The sequence below is a fragment of the Myodes glareolus genome, chromosome X (genome assembly GCF_982192425.1).
Source record: "Myodes glareolus chromosome X, mMyoGla1.1, whole genome shotgun sequence".
Classification (NCBI taxonomy): domain Eukaryota; kingdom Metazoa; phylum Chordata; class Mammalia; order Rodentia; family Cricetidae; genus Myodes; species Myodes glareolus.
Window position 1 is genome coordinate 40,803,924 of NC_142053.1, and position 15,085 is coordinate 40,819,008.

Sequence of the window (15,085 nt, forward strand, 5' to 3'; positions counted from 1 at the left end):
TGGGGAATACAATTTTGCCTTATTGGACAGACACTAAAAATTACTTTAGGTCAGATCAGCTTATACTCCTTTGTTCCTGAAAAAAAACTGAGAGTATGTTTGTATAGAAATTGTCAAAGTTTTGATAGCTGGTAGAAGAGTAAAATGCTATCCCATTGTTCCAAGAGGGCTCCATGTATAGTCCAATGCAGGTGGGGTTGTAGACTATTAGGTGGCTCGTCCAGGGAGGTGTGTGTGCATAGTGTGGTATGGGAAAGTGAAAGAGCTGGACTGAAAATTATTAGAAGTGTTGTACACATTTCCACTCTCCTTCTCTCCCCGCCTCTCTCTTCATCTCTGTGTGTGTCTGTGTGTGTCATTATGTGGTTGTGTACATAACCAACCATATAGAGTCCCAGGATGCTATTCTATGTGCTTACCTGCTTCTTTATCATACTATCCTGTGGACTATGTATGCCAATTTTTCTCTGACTTCTAAATGTAGGAACCATCTGCACTCTGCCTTGAATTTTTTCTCCCTGGTCTGTGACATGGAAATGCTCTGCATGTAGCAGCATGGGACAAGCATGACATTCTTCTTTCATTATCCATTTCTAGGATTCTTTATTTACATTTAAAGTAAATTTATTTAATAGATTTCTATATATTGATAAGAGGTAAGGATGTAGGCTTTTTGTCTTCCTTTTTACTCTTCCTTTTTTACTTACCCATCCCTTTTTGCTGTTTCTTTCTTTCTGTATTTTACAAGTACTCATTATGTTGTTTATATTTTACTTGCTACATAATCTCCAATGTCTATACATTTGTACCATAAGTTTCTATGCCAAAAATTTTGTACTCTATCTTCCACTGAAAAAAATCTATAAATTCTGGAATTGTTGTTACTATATTTTCATTTTTGTATATATTTATTACTTCCCAAGGAGAGGTATGTTCCTTGTACTCTTACAATTTTTTTTTATTATTTTCTCTCTTGCTATTCTCCCTTCTCTTGTTCCTCCTCTCCATCCTTTCTGTCTGTTTGAAACAAGTTCTTACTCTGTGGCCCAGGCTGATGTTTATCTTACCTGTGGATCCCAGTCAGGACTCCAGCTCATGGTGATGGCTCCATCTTGTGAGTGCTAAAATGTCCAGTATGAGCCACCATACTCAGCTTTACTCCCTCCTTCTTTCCCCTCTCTCATTTAATCTTAAAATTTTTTTTAGTGTGTTTCTGTTTCTGTGTGTGTTTGTTTATGTCTGTGTAAGTGTATGCCACATGTTTCTGTGTGTGAATGGTTGCCAGAAGAGGATGTTGGATCCCTTGGAGTTAGAAGAAGTGTGTGTCAATGTTGAATTCAGTTGTAGGCCCTCTTACGTCATAACTAAAGCTCATGATCGTAATTCAACAGGAAATAACGTATTTGACTTCTGAACTCTGGCATTTAGATGAAGGAACTTAAGTGTTTACTTATTTATTTGTTTGTTTGTTTATTATGTGTGTGCATGCATATGCATGTGTACCATGGCACAGGTGTGGATGTCAGAGGACAACTGTCAAGGATTCATGGGTTTGGTTCTCCCCTTCCACTATGTGAATCCCAGGGATCTAACTCAGGTTGTCAGGCTTGTTGGCAAGCTAGTACCTTTACATGCTCACTCATCTCACTGATACCATTGAAAGAAAGAGTAACTTGTTTTTTATAATATTATGTTTATTTTACTATATATTTATACATATGATACTCCTTTTGGCCTCTACCAAATAGGGTTGGCTTATGTATACAATGAATATAAAATAAATTCATTTTGTTATTTCTTGTGGCACAATAGTTAGCAGGCACTCGCTATTGGTTGGTTTAATCAACTTTATATAATATTAGTCAACCATGTGGTGGTTAATATCTGCCATTGCAGTTCTTGGGAGGCTGGCTACAGTAGTGAGTATCAGGCCATCCAGAACTGCACAGCAAACCCAGTCTCAACAGAATACAACACAACATAACACAAAACAACAAAACAAAATGAAACATATAGGTATGATGAATAGTCTTTACATTGCTGTCTTAAAACAATGAAAAGACAAATTTGTCACATTTAAAGTATGCAAAAGGATTTAAAATTACCTTAAGTAATATTAAAGCATCTCTAATGTTTTAGTGTCTCAGCAGATGAAGGGAATTCACCATTATCACCCCTTGCATGGCAGGTAAGAGCAAACAACATTAATAATACATATACTATTTTGTTGTTGTCATTTGCTTGGTTTAAAAAAGAACTTTTGTCATTAAAGCCATTAGAAAATCAGAAGGATCAAATAGTTGAACAACAGTGGCCAGAATCTCAGCCTATAATCTGGCAAAACGAAGAAAGGAGACGGAGTAAGCAGATCAGAAAAGAATATTTCAAGGTACCTTAAGAAATTTTTAATTTTGTTTTGTTTTTACTTTTATTTTTAAATTTTTGTTTTAAATAAATGACATATAACTCTCCAGTTAAATGCCACAACTGTGTTCATGTTGATTGCCCTGGTGTGTAGAATAATGATATGCTTTGTAAGTAGAGCCACAAAATTGCAGTAATTTAAATTAATTTGGAATTAATCGGTATACTTCATGATTTTTCAAATGGTTAAAAGGAGGATGGATGTTTGTGTGTTACACCACAGATTGGCAGATTGAGGCAATTAATTATGTGGGTCTTTTGGTTTTGAGGTAGGGTTTCACTATATAACCCAGGTTAGCCTCAAATCCCTACCCCCTGCCTCTGTCTTCTATAAGCTGAGATTCCAGAAGTGAACAACCAGGCCTGGTTCAGAAAAAGATTTTTATTGGATTTATTTCAATAAATAGTTCAGAACTATTTTTAGTTAGTGTCTCACTATATAAGTCTGGCTGTCCTGTAACTCTCTATGTACACCAGGCTGACCTCACAGAGATCTGCCCAACTCTTAGTTGTGCCTCACTACACATAATTCAGTAGATTTCTTAAGATGAAAGTTAAATTAAAATACTAGAGCCGGGCTGGTGGTGGTGCATGCCTTTAATCCCAGCACTCTAGAGGCAGAGGCAGGCGGATCACTGTGAGTTCGAGGCCAGCCTAAGACTACAAGAGCTAGTTCCAGGACAGGCTCAAAAGGCACAGAGAATCCCTGTCTTGAAAAACCAAAACATAAATAAAAAAAATAAATAATAAAATAATAGAGCTTGCAAATTATCATAAATTTCTATTACATAATTGTTTATTTGTATTTCAAGTTTGTTACATTTGAAAGGGACTGTAATCAAAATTTAGAAAAATTTTCAATCAGCATTTACTCTTGGGATTGACTCAGATGAGTAGTACAAATTTTGTCCTCCACCATGAATAACAAATTCTGTTGTCCCATACGTCCTGCAAACCTCATCAGATAATCATTTTCTCTAAATATGTAGTACTCAACTAAGTTGCACATTATTTCAAGTTTATGCCACTAATAAATAGAATTCAGTTTTTACCTTTGTGTTTGGCAGAAGTTTTTCTTTCAATCTACATATTTCTCTATCCATATACTGGAAATCAATATGTGTTTGAAAATAAAAATAAAAATGGTATATGCCTTATCAAATATGTAATCACGCTAAACTTTGAACAAATGATTACTGATTATTTTTAACCAGTGGATTTTGAGTTAATTGGGTAATAAGAAAAAACACATAGGAAGGAAAAGGGCAGGGCATTCTAATGATCAGAACCCTTTGCGGCTCTGCAGTTAGGTTTACATCTGGTCTTTATCTTAGTTCCCCTTTTTAAGTCATGGAAGCATAAACAAAAGTACTGATTGAAAATATGTTTCTAAGTGAACCTTGATGAATTACTTATGATGTGTTATTTCTAAGCAGCAGGAGGTATTTTATATTTCTTTGATTTCCTTTATCCTAATATAACAATACCATACTGATTATATTCATCAAAACACTTGTACTGGAATTGTTAACTGACATAAACCTTTCCAAATATTTTCAGTTCATTTGTTCCTCAGGAAACTTCAGTAGCATAAAATGTAGTTATCATTTGTATTTTACATAGGAGAATATTAAGGCCCAGAAAGCCAATAGTGTGCTTATCATAAAATTGAGATTAGAATTCAGAGCATTTTTAATGCTGTGTCTTTATGCTGTGGACAGCATGATATGAAAGAAATCAACATTAACATTAATAGAGTTTCATTTTTTCAAAATATTATACAATAATTCAAGTGAACTTAATAGAGGTGTTAGTGAATCTTTATCATAGTCAGCTATTACTCAGTTTAAAACCATCATTTGTTCATTCAAAAATGTAGTCTTCATGGCATATATGTTCCTTCTACTTTATTAGTTATATTATTTAGTTTCTAAAAGGTAAAATAGGATAATATATAAAATGACTATTATGTAATCATCAGTCAGTAAATGTTCATTTCTTTCATACATTATAAAGTGGGTGTAAACATAATCTTCAGTCCCTGGGTTAAGGGACTGTGTAGGGACATGTGTAATTCTTCTTAATTGTCAGAAGATGTCAGTGTTAGGACATTGCATGAAAAATTGGTTTCAAATTATTCCTTTAACGTTAGGAAAATACAAAATTGTATAGGGCTGCGGTGTAGCTCATTATTAACAGCACTTGCTTAGTATACTAAAGGCTGTTGGACATCAACACAAAAAGATATGCAATGGAATTAATAGTACATTAGTCACAGCTATAAACTATAATAGGGGCATATACACTTATCTGCAGTTCCTAATACAGCTTTCTTTGTGACTGAGATACTAGGTAAGTTATTTCTGCAGAATATGGAAGACAGAGTTACATAAAGTGGACATTAAATTTAACCCTGGACATCAGGAAAAATAGTTTGTGACATGATCTGAAAATCAGTAGGTTTTTTTTTTTTTTTAAGGAACGTCTATGAACACCTTTGTGGTTCTACCATTGATTTGCAGAATAATTCAAGCAGTTTTGGCAAGGAATAAGAAAATAAGGCTTCTACTGATTGTCACAGTATATTCTCCTTGATTCTAAAAATCACTTTGTCACATATTCAAATTCTTTATGTTGAACACATTTTCTCAATATTTCACTATAAACTGGGATAAAAGTACTTATTCTCTTGCTATAAAGATTAAATTTCTCAATCCATGCATTGCACTTCAATCATTACTACTGTAATGTAAATGATAGTTCTAAATGTTAGCTCTTAGCACTATTACTATTATTGTGCAGCTGCCATATGCATTTAATATAGCCGGAAATTAGAAGATTACTTCTTTGTGGTACAGAGGATTGAACCCAGAGGTTCATAGGTGGTAGGAAAGCATGCTACCACTGAAACACATCTCCAGCCCAGTTTTTTTCTCAAAGTTTATTAAAATACAAAAGTTTCCATTTCCGCCCCTCCTCCCAACCCCCTCCCACTCCCCCCACTCCCTCCCCTCCTCCCTCTCCATCCCCAAGAGCAGTCAGGGTCTCCCACCCTGTGGGTAGTTCAAGTTCCTCCCCCCTCCCTCCAGGTCCAGGAAGGTGAGCATCCAAACAGACTGGATCCCAAAATCCAGTATATGCAGAGGAAACAAGTCCCAGTGTCATTGTCATGCTTTTCAGAAAGACTCAGGGCCAGCTACATTCAGAGAATCCGGCCACATTCAGAGAATCTGGCTGGATCACGTGCTCGCTCAGTCCCAGTCACTGGCCTTGGTGAACTCTCATTAGATCAGTCCCCTTGTATCAGTGGGTGATCGCACCCCTCGCGGTCCTGATTTCCTTTTTCATGTTCTTCCTCCTTCTGCTCCTCATTTGGACCTTGGGGGACTCCGTCCGGTGCTCCAATGTGGGTCTCCATCTGTATCGCCATCCATCATCGAATGAAGGTTCCCTCTGATCTTGCCTTCCTTGCTCACGTTCTCTTTCCTTCTGCTTCTCGTTTGGACCTAGGGAGTTAAGTCCAGTGTTCCAATGTGGTTCTCCGTCTCCATCTCCATCCATCGCCAGATGAAGGATCTATGGTGATAAGCAAAATATTCATCAGTATGGTTATGGGCCAAGGCCAGTTCAGGCACCCTCTCCTCTGTCCAGAGAACAATCTGGGGATCTCTCCTTGGACCTGGGATCCCATTTGTAATCAAGTCTCTAGTAAACCCTAAACTGACTCCCTTAGTTGAGATATATTCTTCCCTGATCCCATATCTATCCTTCCTCCCTCCCCTCCCCCAGTCCCCCCCCCGAGCATTCCCCATTCCTCCCCTGCTCCCTTCTCTCTAACCCTCTCCCCTTCCAACAACCCTCCCACCCCCCCATGCACCCAAGGTTACCTGAGACTCTTGTCTATTTCCAATCTCCAGGAGGAAAACTGCCTGAATTTTCTTCAGGTTCACCTTCTTATTTAGCTTCTCTAGGATCACGAATAATAGGCTCAAAGACCTTTAATTATGGCTAGAATCCATTTATGAGTGAATACATACCAAATTCCTCTTTTTGGGTCTGGCTTACCTGACTCAGTAAAGCGTTTTCTTTTCTTTTTCTTCTTTTTTTTATTAATTTTTATTTTTTTATTTTTTAATTTTTTTTATTTAATTTTTACTGGGAACCCCTCCAGAATCAAGTCTCTTGCAAACCCTAAAATGGCTCCCTTAGCTGAGATATAAACCTCCCTGCTCCCCCAACTATCCTTCCTCCCTCCCCCCTCCCATTCCCCCAAGCCTTCCCCAATCCTCCCCCTCTCCCCTCTCCCTGACCATCTTCCCTTACTTTCACCCCCCCACCCCCATGCACCCGAATTTTCCTGGCAATCTTGCCTAGTTCCACTATCCAGTAGGATAACTATATGATTTTCTTCAGGTTCACCTTCTTATTTAGCTTCTCTAGGATCACAAATTATAGACTCAAAGACCTTTAACTATGGCTAGAATCCACTTATGAGTGAGTACATACCATATTCCTCTTTTTGGGTCTGGGTTACCTCACTCAGTAAAGCGTTTTCTATGTCCATCCATTTGCATGCAAAATTCAAGATGTCATTGTTTTTTTACCGCTGAGTAAAACTCTAATGTGTATATGTTCCACACCTTCTTTAACCATTCTTCTATTGAGGGGCACCTAGGTTGTTTCCAGGTTCTGGCTATTACAAATAATGCAGCTACAATTGCTATGGTCTTAGTATAGTGAAATTACAAACCATGTGAGAGATGATAAGAACCCTGGATAGGATGGTGGTTGTAAGAATTCAAATGAAGCAAGTCTAGGAGAGATTGCCCAAAAGTTGACTTGATGACTTGTTGAATTCATTGAACTAAGAAAAAGAAAGACTCTAAGACAATCGTTCTCAACCTTCCTAATGCTGCGACTCTTTAACACAGTTCCTCATGTTGTGTGACCTTCAACCAGAAAATTATTTTCATTGCCTCTTCATAACGATAATTTTGCTAATGTTAAGAGTTACAATATCTGATATGCGTGATATCTGTATACAATATCTGATATGCATAATATCTGTATACACAGTCTCTGTTAAAGGGTCGTTTGACCCCAAATATGTTGCTACCCACAGGTTTAGAACCACTGTTCTAAGACAACCCACAGATTGCAAACCTGAAAGAATGAGAAGTGGGTCTGGCTCAGGAAGGAAACGCTATTTGACATAGTTAGAGATTTTGGAATAGTGTTACTCACATAATTGTACGCGTGAAAAGGAGGACTGTTTAAACTGACTGTGTACTTCAGTTTAATATCAGATAATTTAATAAAAGTGCCAACATTGTAATAAGCCTCAAGTGTCATTTTGAACAAAAAGTTCACATGTTTAAGGAAAAATAAAGTATTCATTTAAAATGTTTTTCAGTACAAATCAGCAAGGAAGAATTCAAGTGGCAATGAAAATGAGGAGGTAAGACTAAGGGTAATATTGATTTGGATTCTTTACTTTCGCATTTAGTTGACTTAGTGAGAATTAATGCAGACCTGCTGTTGTTTTCTTTGCTACTGAGCACCAGTTTTCTACAATAATAAAAAATTCTGAGCATTGTCGTATAGTTACTAATTTAACCCTTTGTTTTCTAGAACACAGTAGTATTAGAGGTTTATCATTTGTTTTGGACCTCTAACCCATCAGTTTACACCTGAAAACATTTTTTCATGGAAATAAAATTACACTGGGCAAAATAAGTAATCTATGTGAATTACCTTTGTTTAATGCAAATGCTGTTATCTTTCCATGTCTATCAAATTGTGTTTATGGAGACCCCCTCCAAAAAAATTAAGACAGTTGCTTCCAAAACGTTCCATTATTTCCTTGTTAGTATCTGTGGTAAATCATGAAAGCAGTTTTTTTGTGTAGGTATGTTTTCTAGGTTGCTATTCATGAGTGCAGTCAATTCCTGTGTACCTGCTGCTGGCTTTCCGTTGCACTTTGTAATATCTGTTTGACCCTTTCGCTTTATTCCTTATGTCATAACCCATAGTATGGACTCTAAAGTGCTGGTTTCAGTGCGCAGAGTTTTGATGACTGATCCCAGTGGTCCTAGTGATAGCTCCTAGTTTATGGCTCTAGTCCGTACTTTACCATCGAGCCTAAGGCTTTTGTAGTAATGTCTCCTCTTTCTTAGCTGCTCGGAATCTCTGCTCACCTAGGATTCAACACATTCATCTTTTTTCCATGCTTCAAACATATTAACATTTTAAATTGATGAAGCATCTTTTTCAACCTAGGTTGCACAATGAAAACTCATGATATCTGGATTTTACACAGACATTCAGATTTAATTAGTGTGTGTGTGTGTGTGTGTGTGTTTGTGTGTGTTTAAAAGTTTTCCATTTGAGTTTACTGTGTAGGCAATGCTGGTAACTACTTTATGAAATTACCAACTCCTTTTTAGACAAAGCAGAAGTTGACAAAGTGGCCCAGGATGAAAGCTGGCCCACTTGCTATGTTTGTAAGTAACTTTTACATATAAGAGAGTTACAGCCACTTGCCTACAGATGCTTTTGCATTCTAATGACAAAGTTGTGAAGTTAGTACTGAGACCATGTCATCCACAAAATCTGAAGTGTTAAACAGACAGCATTCTTTGAACTCCAAGTTAGAGGTTCACCTTGGCTGTCCTCCCTGCCTCCTCATAGTCACTTTTCTCCCACCTGTTTCAATGTCTAATCCGTTATGAAAACCTACTAATTCACGTGTTTATTTTTGGGCCCTGAAATAGTTTGTCTACACCACTTATTCCATCTTTTCTACCTTTGCATAGATTTTCAGTCTTTCTTGCTTGGATTGTTAAAACAACTTCCTTGCTTTTCTGTATTTATACTGTCTATCTGCCTGTATATCTGCTTATTTATATCTATAATTTATTTATATATCTGTCTGTCTATCTATCTATCTATCTATCTATCTATCTATCTATCTATCTATCTATCTATCTATCTATCTATCTATCTATCTGAGTATGCCACAGTGCATGCATGTGTGTGCACCATTTGTCAACTTCCAGTGTCTTCCTCAGCCCTTTTCAACATCGTTTTTTGAAACTGGGTCTCTTATTGTATCTGATGCTCACAGATTCAGCTGGGCTTGCTTATCTGTGAACTCAAAGAATTCACCTCTCTGCTTTCTTATTCCTAGGAACACAGAGACATATTATGAAGTTTGTCATTATATGTGGGTACTGGGTATCCCAATTCGGATCCCGATGCTTGCACTACAAGCACTTTACCATCTGAAATGTCTCCCTACACCTCTTCTCTCTTTGGTACATTCTCCTTAAAATAAGGCCATTTCTTTGCTTAAAAACCGTAAGATTCACCCAATGCCTTACAAGGTAAATTCCTAGTCTTTATTGATCAAGGCCCTGGTAACCACATAAGCATAAACTCACAACTTGCCATCCTTTTACTTTTTTTGTCCTGTGGAATTCAGAGTTGCTTTGCAGTCAGCTTTTTTTGAGTTTATTGATTCTGTGTCTTTGTTCTTATCTTTTCAATTTACCTGACTTTTACCAAACTTTACTGTCTCCAGAAGCTTATATTTTTCACCACCCCTTCCTTTTCTCTGCAGTTTCTTTGTGATCCATACATAGACTGGAAATGTTATCTTAAATTTGTCTACTCTCTAGACTGAGATATTCTTTAAGGATGATATTTTACCAAATTTCCTAATTTCTTTTTCTTTTTTAACTTTTGTTTTGTTTCTTTGTTTGTATTTTGTTTTTTCAAGACAGGCTTTCTCTGTAGCTTTGGAGCTTGTTCTGGAACTAGCTCTTGTAGACCAGGCTGGTCTCAAACTCACAGAGATCTGCCTGCTTCTGCCTCTTGAGTGCTGGGATTAAAGGCGTGCACCACCACTGCCCAGCCAACTTTTTTTATTTTTAACACAATCTTATTATACATACCAATCCCAGTTCCCTCTTTCTCCCATCCTTCACTCCCTCTACCTTTTCATAACCCTACCCCCATCCACTTCTCAGAGAGGGAAGCCTTCCATGAATAGTCAACAAAGTCCGTCACATCACTCGAGGCAGGACCAAAGCCCTCCTCCTTGTCTGTAGGCTGAGCAAGATATACCTCCATAGAGAATGAGCTCCAAAGAGCCAGTTCAAGCACTAGGGATAAATACTGGTTCTACTGCTAATGGCCCCACAAACTACCATACCACACAACGGTCACCCACATTCAGTAGACCTAGTTCGGTCTTATTCTGGGTCCCTAGCTGTAAGTCTGGAGTCAATGAGCTCTTTCTAGCTCATGTCAGCTGTTTCTGAGGGTATTGCCATCATGTTCTTGAGCTTTTGCTCATAATATTGCTCCTCCCTCTCTATGACTAGACTCCAGGAGTTCGATCCAGTGCTTATCTGTGGATCTCTGCATGTGCCTCCATCAGTTACTCTATAAAGGTTCTATGATGACAATTAAGGTAGTCATAAACATGATTACAGGGGAAGAACAGTTGAGGTACCCTCTCCACTATTGCTTAGACTCTTAGCTGGGGTCATCCTTGTGGTTTTCTCAGTTTTCCTAATGTTTCCTTAATGAGGTTCCTTAGTTTACTTAATGCCTGGTTTTTTGCTAACCCCACAATGGCTCCGTCTTTCAAGGTATCACTTTGCTTGCTCTCCATCTCTGTCTTTTACCCAACTTGCTCTTCCCAATCCCTCTGTTTCTCCTCCCTACTCCCTGTTCTCCCCTCCACCATGCCCCTGCCACCCTACTGCCATGCTGCCAATTGACTATGCAGAACTTGACTACTTCACCTTCCTTAGGGGATCCTTGTATGTTTCTCTTTGGGTTTTCCCTGTTTCCTGGCTTCTCTGGGGTTGTGGACTGTAGGCTGATTATCCATTGCTTTATGTTTAATATCTACTTAGTAGTGAGTACAAACCATGTTTGTTTTTCTGTGTCTGGGTTACCTCACTGAGGATGTTTTTTTTCTAGTTCCATTCATTTGTCTGAAGATTTCAAGATGTTGTTTTTTACTACTTAGTAGTACTCCATTGTGTAAATGTACCACATTTTTATTATCTGTTCTTCAGTTGCGGGGCATCATAGTTGTTTCCATGTTCTGACTATTACAAATAATGTTGCTATGAACATAGTTGAACAAATGTCTTTGTGGTATGGGTATGTATTCTGTGGGTATATACCCAAGAGTGATATTACTGGGTCTTGAAGTAGATTGATTTCTAATTGTTTGAGAAAAGATCATACTGATTTCCAAAGTGGTTGTACAAGTTTGCACTTCCACCAGCAAGGGAGGAATGTTCCTCTTACTCTGCATTCTCTCCAGCATAAGCTGTCATTAGTGTTTTTGATCTTAGCCGTTTTGACTGCTATAAGATGGTATCTCAGAGTCATTTGCTTTGCATTTCCCTGATGACTAAGGATGTTGAGCAATTCCTTAAGTGCCTTTTGGTCATTAGAGATTTCTCTGTTGAGAATTCTCTGTTTAGATCTGTACCCCATTTTTAATTGGGTTATTTGATATTTTAGTATTCAGTTTCTTGAGTTCTTTGTATATTTGAGAGATCAGTCCTCTATCTCAAGTGGGGTTGGTGAAGATTTTTTTTTTTTATAATTCTGTAAGTTGCTATTTGGTCTTGTTGTCTGTGTCTTTTGCCTTACAGAAGCTTCTCAGTTTCAGGAAGTCCCATTTATTAATTGTCCATCTCAGTGTCTGTGCTACTGGTATTATATTCAGAAAGTAGTTTCTTGTGCCAATCCTTTCAAGGCTACTTCCTACTTTCTCTTCTGTGAGGTTCAGTGTTGCTGGATTTATATTGAGGTCTTTGATCTATTTGGATTTGAGTTTTATGCATGGAATAGATATGGATCTATTTGCATTCTTTGATATATATTATTCTACAGTCCCTTCCCTTCTCTCCCCTCCCCTCTACCCTCTCCCATTGTCCCCATGCTCCCAATTTACTCAGGAGATCTTGTCTTTTTCTATTTCCTATGTCAGTTACATCCATGCATGCCTCTCTTAGGGTCCTCACTGTTGCCTTGGTTCTCTAGGATTGTAAATCATAGGCTGGTTTTTCTTTGTTTTATGTCTAAAAGCCACTTATGAGTGAGTACGTATGATATTTGTCTTTCTGGTTCTGGATTACATCACTCAATATGATGTTTTCTAGATCTGTCTATATGCCTGCAAATTTCAAGATGTTATTATTTTTCCTGCTGTTTGTGTAAATGTACCACATTTTCCTTATCCATTCTTTGGTCGAGGGGCATTTAGGTTCTTTCCAGGTTCTGGCTATGACAAACAATGCTGCATTGAATATAGTTGAGCACATGTTCTTATGGTATGATTGAGGATCCTTTGGGTATATACCCAAAAGTGGTATTGTTGGGTATTAAGGTAGGTTGTTTCCTAATTTTTTGAAAAAACACCATACTTATAGCCAAAGTGGCAGTACCAGTTTGCATTACCACGATCAATGGAGGAGTTTTCCCTTAACCCCACAGTCTCTCCAGCATAAGTTGTCATCAGTGTTTTTGATCTTGGCCATTTTTACAGGTGTAAGATGGAATCTCAGAGTTGTTTTGATTTGCATTTCTCTGATGGCTTACGATGTTGAGCATTTCCTTAAGTGTCTTTCAGCCATTTTAGATTCCTATATTGAGAGGTTTCTGTTAAGTTCTGTAATCCATTTTTTATTCGATTATTTGTTCTTTTGATGACCAATTCCTTGAGTTCTGTGTATATATTGGAGGTCAGCTCTCTGCCTGATGTGGGATTGGTGAAGATCTTTTCCCGTTCTTTAGGCTGCAGTTTTGTCTTGGTGACCATGTCCTTTGCTTTACAGAAGCTTCTCAGTTTTAGAAGGTCCCATTTATTAATTGTTTCTCTCAGTGTCTGTGCTACTGAGGTTATATTTAGAAAGTGGTCTCCTGTGCCAATGTGTTCAAGTGTACTTCCCACTTTCTCTTCTATCTGAATTATCAATGCGTCAAGGAAGAAATAAATGAATAAATTAAAGACTTATTTGCATTCTTCTACATGTTGAAATCCAGTCATGCCAACACCATTTGTCAAAAATGCTTTCTTTTTTCCATTGTATAATTTTAGCTTTTTTGTCAGAAATTCATGGATATGTGGATTGATATCCGCATCTTTGATTCGATTCTATTTTATTGGTCCACCAGTCTGTTTTGTGCAAGTATCAAGCTGTTTTCATTACTAGAGCTCTACAGTAGAGCTTGAAGTCAAGGATGGGGATATCTTTGGAAGTTCCTTTCTTGTACATTTCTCACCCCACTCTCACCACTGGACAGGACAACCAGACAGAAACTTAGCAGAGAAATAAAGGAACTAACAGAAGTTATGACTCAAATGATTTTAACAGATATCTATAGAACATTCCACCCACCACAAAAGAGTATACCTTCTTTTCAGCACCTCATAGAATCTTCTCAAAGTTGATCACATACTTGGTATCAAAGCAAACTTCAATAGATATTTTTTAAAAAAGGAATAACCCCTTGTATATTATCAGATCACCATGGATTAAAGTTAGAATTCGACAACAACTCTAATTGCAGAAAACTCATAAACTCTTAGAAATTAAACAATGCTAAACTGAATCACCTCTGGGTCAAGGAAGAAATAAAGAAAGAAATTAAAGACTTCCTAGACTTTAATGAAAATGAGTACACGGAACACCCAGACTTATGCAACACTTTGAAGGCAGTGCTAAGAGGAAAGTTCATAGCACTAAGTGCCTACATAAAGAACTTGGAGAAATCTCACATTACCGACTTAACAGCACACCTAAAGACTCTTGAACAAAAAGAACCATACTCACCCAAGTGGAGTAGGTGCCAGGAAACAATCAAATTGAAGGCTGAAATCAATAAATTAGAAACAAAGAATCAATGAGACAACTCAACATGATAGACAAACCCTTATGAAAACTAACCAAAAGGCAGAAAGAATAGGCAAATCAGCAAAATCAGAAATGAAAAGGGGGACATAACAACAGACACTGAGAAAATTCAGAGAATCATTAGGTCATACTTTGAAAATCTATACTCCACAAAATTGGAAAATTTAAAGGAAATGGAAAATTTTCTCTGAACTATAAAACAAAGTAAAATGAAAACAGATAAATACTTTAAAATAGATCTATAACCCCTAGGGAAAAAGAAGTAGTCATCAAAAGTCTCCCAACCAAATAACCCCAGGACCAGAGGGTTTCAGCGCAGAATTCTACCAGAATTTCAAAGAATAGCTAATACCAATACTCTTCAAGTTGTTCCACTCAATAGAAACAGAAGAAACACTGTCAAACTCTTTTTTCGAGGTGATAGTTACCCTGGTACCCAAACCACACAAAGATGCAACTGAAAAAGAGAATTACAGACCAATGTCCCTCATGAACACTGAAGCAAAAATTCTCAATAAAATACTGGGAAACCCAATCCAAGAAAACATCAGAAAAAATCATCTACTGTGATTAAGTTACCTTCATCCCAGAGATGCAGGAATGGTTCAAATGTGAAAATCCGCAATATAAACAAACTGAAAGAAAAAAGCCACATGGTCATATCATTGGATATGGAAAAAGCCTTTGACAAAATACAACATCCCTTCATGATA

At 37.4% G+C, this 15,085-nt stretch overlaps 1 protein-coding gene and 1 pseudogene across 6 annotated transcripts in view; one reads left to right on the forward strand and one right to left on the reverse strand.

Moving 5' to 3' along the window:
* The window catches only part of LOC125405583 (melanoma antigen preferentially expressed in tumors-like), a 221,725-nt pseudogene that overhangs the window by 101,564 nt on the left and 105,076 nt on the right, over positions 1 to 15,085 (reverse strand).
* Positions 1 to 15,085, forward strand: part of Lrch2 (leucine rich repeats and calponin homology domain containing 2) — a 94,272-nt gene that overhangs the window by 58,273 nt on the left and 20,914 nt on the right. For all 6 annotated transcript variants that reach the window (XM_048442007.3, XM_048441998.3, XM_048442025.3 and 3 more), the window contains 3 exons: positions 2,140 to 2,188; positions 2,273 to 2,389; positions 7,838 to 7,882. In XM_048442007.3, coding sequence (XP_048297964.2) covers positions 2,140 to 2,188; positions 2,273 to 2,389; positions 7,838 to 7,882 — 211 coding nt within the window. The remainder of the gene's footprint in view (positions 1 to 2,139; positions 2,189 to 2,272; positions 2,390 to 7,837; positions 7,883 to 15,085) is intronic.